Source organism: Anneissia japonica, unplaced genomic scaffold (genome assembly GCF_011630105.1).
Source record: "Anneissia japonica isolate Jap-2015-1 unplaced genomic scaffold, ASM1163010v1 scaffold287960_len3192837_cov198, whole genome shotgun sequence".
In the NCBI taxonomy this organism is placed as follows: Eukaryota; Metazoa; Echinodermata; class Crinoidea; order Comatulida; family Comatulidae; genus Anneissia; species Anneissia japonica.
Genome location: NW_022712725.1, coordinates 1,413,635 through 1,422,583, shown reverse-complemented (window position 1 = coordinate 1,422,583; position 8,949 = coordinate 1,413,635). Strand labels below are relative to the sequence as shown.

The following is an 8,949-nucleotide window of genomic DNA, read 5'->3' as shown; positions in this document are numbered from 1 at the left end:
CTTTAATATTATGATTAGGCTGGGCATGTATTTTATGGTGATAGATTAATTAAAAGAAAAACAGTGAAAGTTTAACATTGTTCTGTGTATATCATTTGAATTCCTTCAATTTCAAACGAATGACCGCTGATTTCGTGTAATTTCTGTAGTATTTCAAATGAATATGTACCCACTGTTGTCTTCTAATCGGATTAAAATCTAGCCGAATTTTGGGCGATGAAAAAAAGTTTGGCCGAATTTGGTCGTGAGATGGCGTGTGTTTGGCCGTGAAACCTGTCGACTATCTGGCAACCCTGACCTGGTCAGATCATGTGTAAACGTTGTAACTGAACCGAGTTCGACGGCTGGGTGGGCCTAGCAAAAACTCCTGATCATTATAATTATTTCTGCTTATTAACAATGGTAAGGTAGTTGTAGTTATTTGACTCGTTGAGTTGTTACATCGTCTGTCGGCAAACTTTCTTTTCCATGAACGATAGGCATAGCTTAGCCTCTTTACTTCCTACTATCTGCTGTATAATTGCAGTCTACCCTAGGCCTAGTAGACCTGTGTAAAGGAGGTGTATCTATTCCGATTGCAGTAAGACTGCCGCCTTGGTAAGGTATCCGAATACCCATGTATCCAGCCTACTCCCCATTCATATAGGATAGGCCTATGATGTAGGCTGAGCCTGTAAACGTTGATATCTAACTTTGTGGCCATTTTGATTTTGTAGTGTTGTTGGCATATTATTGTAATGCCAGTTCATTTTCAATTTTAGATCATAAACTTAGGCCTAAATAAACATTTTTATTAACATTTTTAGTATTTTAAGCAGGATGACACAATCATTTGCTGAAATGTTTTTCATTGTGGTCCTGGAAATAACACGAGAAAACAAATTGAAACTTCAAAGCAGTTTTATTCCAATTTGGTGGGGGGAGGGGGCACACCAAATGCATGGTCCGGTGGGCTAAATATTTAAAACAAACCAAACCAGTCACTCTACGCAAAACAAAATAGATTTTTAGTTTAAAATGAGAGTTATATAAAATGGAAAAAGAATCATTTAAATCGAACATTTCCTTATGAAGGTACAAGCGTTTAAAAATACAGCTGTTTAAAAAACAATATTTGAGAAATCAGTCTTAAAAGTTTATGATTTTGGGCATTTCTCTGGCAGAAACTATAGTATCACCAAAACATTCAAAATTTGAACTAAAATGGGGAAAATAACAGCATAATAGCATGATGAATAGATATATAAAGTTCAGTTTAGTGTGATAAAATTTCAAAAATGTTGACTTTCCAGTATGTTTTGGCCATTATCTCTAAAACAAGATCGGCGACGAGTGACTGGTTTGGCTTGTCTTTGCCACATATTTGTTTGACAAGATCAGGGGATGCCAAATACATAATGTACATTAACTAGCCTTTTGGCCTTCAAAACAATATTTTCCCCTATTTCAACATTGTGATGGTTACGCAGAAGTGATGTTCACAGGCCATAAAGGCTTGGGCAGTGTTTTCTGCTATTTATGAATTCTTGAGCAGAGTGTTTCAAATTTTTACATCAATTTGTGCAAATACAATAAAATGTGCATAATGGTGATACGCCTACACAGGTATCGTATGTTTCACTGAATAATGTTGTGATTTAGTTCATCATCAGCAGTTTATTCGAATACAGTACACAAAGTTGTTTTCATGTAATATACTTGAATGCTTTTGTACAATGTACTTGTAGCAAGTGAACTATTACACACTAAACACATACTCTATTGACCATGAACAATATTGCCAACCACAATTCTTATTTAGTACTGTATTATAAAATAAATAATGATTTATATCTGCAATTTCCCTATTACCATATTTTACAGAGGTTCCGATTCTGTGGTGATCTTGATTGCCCTGATTGGGTATTAGCAGAAATAAGCACATTATCAAAAATAGTAAGTATGGCTTATGCTACATAAACATGTTGAATGTTATTAATTTTGGTAAAATGTCTTTGGACAAAAGACTATTCTTGCATGTACTACCATATATACTCGCATATTAAGCAACCCCCGAGTTTGAAAAGATTTTTACCTCTAGCTGGTTAATAACTAAGCCAAATGTAGTGCTAATCTTCTATGAGGCTCCAAATGTACTTTCATTATTTAACAAAATTATATTAATATAATTCATTATTCAATATATAATTTGTTCATTATACAGTATACATGTACTGTAATTAGTTTTGCTTCCAACAATTATATATAATTAATGCGCCAAATGTACTTTCCCATTATATAGAAAAGATACCTTGCCCAAGGACACAAGCGACTTGCACATCGAGAGTTCCGAACCCCTGATCTCAAGGTTGGGAGTCCAAGCCACAACAGATGCGCCAACTGCTTCAACATTGAAATAGAATAGCCTAAATATAATACTATTAATTGGTTCAAAGAACTCACTCATTGTTAGCCTGGGTTCCAGGCCCTAATTTTAGGTTACTCATTCTTTATTGCACTTAGTGCGCGCCATACCTAATTTAATTGGCGTCCCATACTCGATTTCTTTTTTTTTCGGATTAGGGCCTGGGCAAACGGTTCATGCGTACGATTTCCCACATCAAATTCGATGTGGGATATTGTATGCATGACTGATTTTGTAAATCACGTGATTGGCTTACTTCATGCAAATATAAATTAATCTTGGTAAATTTTCATAATTGAAGATGCGGATGTCTCGACTAGGAGGACAAGCTAACCAGCTCCCTTCTGCCTACCTACTTGAATTAAAACAGTTATACTTATATAGTCCTGGCCTGCTGCGAACGACTATGGACTGATAACCGTAGTAGGCTATACCTACAGAACCTTGCTTACCGCTAGCTGCTACACAGATTTAGGCCTTTACGGTAGAATATTGTTTAAAAAGTAGGCCTCTGTAAGTAAGAAGCCTCTACTAGGCTAGGCCTACTACTTCTGACTCAAGAGGCCTGAGCCATCCTCCTGGAAAGTTAAAGTTTTGTTTTATTTGTAATGGTATGCCATCTAGTCTAAGCTTAATTGTTTTTGCCAAAATTAGTCTTACTAGGGTCTATTCTAAATATTTTAGGCCTGATTTATTAGGGAGGACTATTTTTAGTCATGCCTAACTAGTCGACGCGACTGACTCAGTTTCGTGGCTCCAAAAATATGAACAGTTGATTGGTTGAAATTGTTTATTTCGGTCCGTTCCTTTATCCAAATACGGAATATAGATTACGTCATTCTTTTGGCATCCTGGTGCCCGCATTCAGTGTTTTACAAGTCGCTTATTCCATCTCTAAATTAACTTTCTCGTTGGTGGCGCTGTCCAGAATGAGAAAAATAATAAAATATAAGAGACTTGTTTCAAGTTTAACTCATTGTTAGACTGATGGAGTACAGCAATAGAGCTTATTTTCATACATAAATGTGTTTTAATGAATACATAATAAATTATATTTATTTTTGTGTTTTTGTTTGATTACCTTTCTTCTTTTTCAGACATCAGTTAAGATGAAGCTACTGTGCACTCAAGTTATAAAGGATATGCTGGGAGAATCAATCGACGTACGTGCAATAATTTGATGATGCTGTACAGTAATAATAAGAATATGACTAGTAAAGTAATGTGTAAAACTTGAAAGAGATAGAGAAGTTTGCATTTATCATTGTCAATTATGAAGTGGTTGAAAAATCAATATTTTCAGGACTTGCCAGGGACGGGAGAAAAGCCAGAGTATTCTTAGGATGTTCTCTTTCCTATTGTGGAAGTTTAATGGGGCTTCCCTTAGGAAGTGCCAGAGTTTTTGACATTTTAATCTGTAAAGATTATTTGTTTTGGGATAATGAGGCTGGGTAGGGAGAGGTGGGAAGAGTTAGCTCTGTTGCCTCCTGAGTCTGTAATTTGGCAAATACATTTTGCTTTAATATCTGAACTTTTTTTTTTCTTTCATGTATGGTGCTTTATATTTTCTTTAATGCTAATTTAATTTATGTTCTCATTGGCAAGGGAGAGTCACTAACTAGACAGTGATTCAGTTCACTTTTTGGCAATCCTGTCCAGTCAACTGAGTGTTGTTTTTCGCTCTCTGTTACCTTGTGTTTCTTTGGACAAAATATATGAAATGTAAAGAAATCATTTTAAACATTCAATTTTTTACAGTATGAAAAAGTCTATAAGTTGACATCAGATGCTAAATATGGTGAGTACTGTTATGATGCTTATGATTAAATAATAATTAATGCTATTTAGATTTTTTGATATCCCTATTTTATTACAAATTTTCATGTGAATCCAGTATGTAATATTTCCCAACATACTTTTGGGGAAAAGTGCTGCAAATAGGTGCTGCTGGGAGGCTGCACACACATGTCCAAAAAACAAAAAAGTATGATGTTACTTATATTCTGTAACGTTTCATCAGAACAATTTAAATCTGCAATTACTGAACAAGTTTAGCTCACAAATCATTCCATTAATTGGGAATGATCCAATGTCATTGACAGGGAATCCGACACGTTTACTAGATGGCCTCAGGAGTCCATTTGGATTCGCAGCAGGGGAAAAAATACACTCAACAAGGACGAGGGGGCTTACAAACTCAATTACATCTTTGATCAAATACACACCCTCTATGGTGATTTCTTAAAGCTTTAAAAGCAGTAGAAAAAAGATCGGTTGCCAGTCTGATGAAACCACTATGTTAGTGGCGAAAAGTTACTGAATATAAGTGAGTAACATCATACTTTTTTGTTTTTGGAGTTTATTTATTCAACGGATTAGTCAATCTACTGCAAGAAAAATTCATGATGCCACTGCTGATGCTTTTGCAGTGCAACAGGAAAACAAATCATAGGCTAAACTACTCTCATTATCAGTAGTATTTATTTGTTTTTGTATTTTTAGAAACAAGTGATGTAAAAGCAGCCATAGCAGCTCTAAACTTCATTTTCAACAGTGCCACCAAGTACGATGTTGATGGCGATTCATTGTCTAATGAACTTCAACAACTTGGTCTTCCAAAGGGTACAAGTATTTTAAGAATTAGTACACCCTCTATCAACATCAAGTATTTAAACTTTAATACTGCCCTCTATTGGGCAGATTAATACTTACAATTTGTACAGTATAATACTGTAGTATCTTTAAAAAATTTCTAGCATTTTATTTCCATTGTCTACTTTTGTATAGTAAAGTACAATGGATATATAGACATTTTAGAAGACAATGATGACAATAATCATGATCAAACATTTTATAATGTGCCAATTTCAAATAATAAAAAAAAAACGAAAACAGTATTATTTTTACTGTGTGGAAGCTCAATATTATCAATCTACTTTTTAACCCATAGTGCCCAGCTATGCTTTATAAGGTTTAGAGGAGTGGTGATATTGTGGGTTTTTTTTTCAGTAGAGAGGGAAAAAAATCCTGGTATTTGCAAGGACTTAACACAGAACCTTAAAAGTGAAGCAGCTATAGCCCCCTAACCCCAAAATTACTGTCCCGCTCAACTCTGTATTGATATTTTAAACTAATAAGCAATTTGTAGAGCTATGAGTAGTACACTGTAGGAAAATTATTATACGAAGTTTAGATTTAATGCTTGAAAAAATTTCCTAAAGGGCCTGCAAGGCCCGAAAGAATTTTTTGAATGCATTAAATCTAACCTAAGTATAATAATTTCCCGCTAGTGGAATTAGCTCTACTAATTGCTTTATAAGTCAATCACTGTCTTTTAATGTTAGTTTTTTGTTAATCAACTTTTGTAGCAGTCTTTGGTTGCTATAGTGATATGATCAGTCCATTGTGTGCGCTGCGTTACATTTAGCTGTGCGTATGCTGGTTTGTGCTTGTGCTGTATGCGCAGCAGTACAATACGGATACGATAAATAACTTTTGTTTGTGTAAGAAGAACTTGTTTGGAATGCTATAAACATTTCTTAAAGCATTTGAGAGAGTCAATTTTTGGTCGATGCAGACAGGTAAAATCGTGCGATGATTAATAACTAGCTAGACTAGGCTGGGCTACGGCCTAGGTACTAGTAGTAGTAGTAGGTAGGAAAGGCGGCCTCCCTGCCTGGCCGTAGGCCTACATCTAATTTCGTTCCTATTAAACGTACAGTTCGTTTAGTTTATGAGGGTCCAATGATTCATTCCTTAAATTGTTCAGACGTAATACTGAATTTGAAGTAACTTTCTTCGGGTTCTGATTAACCTTGTTTTACGAAAGTAATTTTCAATACAATTCAATTTTCATTGCGGTGAGCAATATCTTGTCACAGTGACGAAAAAATGAGGTTTTTAATAAGAAAAATTATTGGACGGTGGGGAATAGGCAAATAACATTGGGAGTTGCAGTGGTGACGTCACGATTGACTTATAATAATTTTTATTTTATTTCAGAGCATGCAAGTTCATTATGCCGATCATACCAAGATAAAAAATCTGTCTTAGAAAAGAAATTTAGAGAGCAGAGCCTCAGACGTAAGTCAGTTACAGAATACAGAATAAAATGTTGTGGATACTATGAAATAACCTACGACCTGTTTTGACATGCAGGTAATTCTAATTTTAATCTTTTCTTTATATTTCTTAGTATCAAGATTGGAATCTGTTGAGTGGCGGGTAGACTATATATTGAGTTCCAGTGAACTCCAAGAGGTTAACGACCCCTGCGTGCAGCTGAAGTTGAATATTGCCAACTCAGAGAAGACGGAAACAGATTCTAAAACATTTACAATGGATGCCAATAAATTTAGGATATTTTTGTCGGGTAAGTGAACATGTAAGTGCCTACGAGCTGTAAAAAATTTCACCACTAAACTTTAGTGTACTGCATGTTTTTATTATATTTAATGTTTTATTACTTCCTTTTCAGAAATGAAACAGACATTGAAAATGATGGAAAGTCTCTGATAGGTCCTCTCCCAACAAGTATCTGTATTGTTGAAAAGGACCAACAAACTAGAATATTCAAATTTTGCCTAAATTTTGAGTTTCAATTTTGCAGATTTTAAATATTATAACATATATAATTACATATCTTCGTATTATGGACAAGTAGTACTTTTTGATGAGGTAGGCAATCGATTGGCTCCTTGAAATAGGTAGCCCCATGGGAGTCCGAAAAAGCCGCAGTCGCACTTAACTTTCTTTGGTAAAACTAACAGACAACTAGTTATAGTTTTACCATAATTCGTCCAGTGCGAACAGCCCTCAAAACGAGCAGTTAGTATAACTAAGTGGATTGCGCACAGTAAAACTGACCAGATTAGTTTTACCATGCCGAAAAGTCCAATGCAAACATGCATCTTGGTTAAACTTCAAGCCTTGCTCAATGAATTATGCCACGGATTCGTGCCTTTAATAGGTGATTTTCACGAATTGGTTTTATAATTTCTCACAGTAAAACTAACCATCTCCAAAAAGTCCAATTGCAAACAGCAGTAAGATTTATCCATGTTGCCCACTGTCTCGGTAATATTTTCCCTTTTTTAAGTTCAGTGCTATTGCGGCTTAAAGGTGTTTAAACGTTACACAACATTACTAACCAGCCACTGTGACCAAATGAACCACAACAAGGTGAATAAGAATAAAATTTGTTTTGAAACTAGACCTGGAACTCTTTGCATTAAATTTAATTTTGAAAGCCAAGTGGAGGAGTGAAGGAAATTATGATGCAATTCAGAATATCAATAGTTTTAACATAGGGATACTATATAGTGATATCCTCAACACCATGAAGGTGAAAAGCTTTCAGAATAATAAAAATAATGATTTTTATAAAGTACAGTACATTAAAAATACTGTAGAAATTGTTCTCATCCTTTTGGTTTTGAGACAAATGTGGGAATTCAATTGTGTCTTGGCCAAGAACACAAGCACATGTCTGGTACAGGATTTGAACCCTGGATTACATGGTTGAAACGAATTGGAACCATGGTTGCCCATTTTGGCACAGTGTAGTCAACCGTTTCTGGATCGGGATAAATAATAAATATCATTGGGAAGCATCAGAGAGCCAAATTTTCTATTCTTTTCATTATTATAGCATTTAAGTATTAATTATATACAGTACTATTCATCTGGACATTACCTCAGTTTTGGTAGAGATGTTCCAAATTATACAGTAATAGTTTTATATTCGCTGATACAATGTCAGAGCACTATGAATAAAAGAGTATTGTTGTTTTTTATTTAGTCTAACAGTAAGCAATCTATTATACAAAATTAATTTGCAAAAATATTAATAATTCTTGATTTTATGTAACATGTATTGTATAACTATGATACATTACAATCAAAATAAAATATGTAAATATTTATATTGTTGTGAATATTTTTTTTTTATAAAGTATTCAACGAAAAGTCCCTTTTTCAGTTGTATCCAACCAAAAATCCATTATCTGTGAAGGTTTCAAACAGTTGTATGAGAGAAAGTGCCTAGGGGCTAGATCTATGCATATACAGTAGTACAGTAGTAGTGAGAGGTTGTATGTTTGAATCTCACCAGAGACACATTTTTCATAAAAATCAATCAACTAATTTAATCCATCAAAAACATGCTTGATAAAATAGACATCGAGAAATGACAAAAGAACACCAACAAAAAACAAAAGTACTGCATTATAAAAAAGAAAGATAAACATTAAATAACACGTTTCTTAAAAGCATGATTAACAAACTTAATAATATAGAGAAGAATATTAAAGTTATGCATACAAACTAAAAAGACAAATGTAACAAATGTATCTTTTCTGATATTAATCAGTGGACCTATCAAACTTTGTATTTGCAATTTTGTATTTTAATTGTTGTGCCTCTGGCAGTATATAAATGTTTTGTTGGAATAATGATCTTTCTTTCTTTTAATAATATTTTAAGAGGAAATGTCCCACTCAGCAAAGCTGATTTTCAGGGGAGTCCTCATCACAACAGACAAATTA

At 34.2% G+C, this 8,949-nt stretch overlaps 1 protein-coding gene across 1 annotated transcript; it reads left to right on the top strand.

Annotated features, from left to right (window-relative positions):
* Positions 1–273: 273 nt before the first annotated feature.
* LOC117108088 (COMM domain-containing protein 4-like) lies at positions 274–7,126 on the top strand. The gene is made up of 8 exons (XM_033249982.1): positions 274–402; positions 1,864–1,935; positions 3,502–3,567; positions 4,163–4,202; positions 4,907–5,026; positions 6,407–6,487; positions 6,600–6,776; positions 6,882–7,126. Exons 1-8 carry the CDS (start codon positions 400–402, stop codon positions 6,917–6,919), a joined length of 597 nt encoding a protein of 198 aa, XP_033105873.1. The 5' UTR covers positions 274–399; the 3' UTR covers positions 6,920–7,126.
* Positions 7,127–8,949: the final 1,823 nt, after the last annotated feature.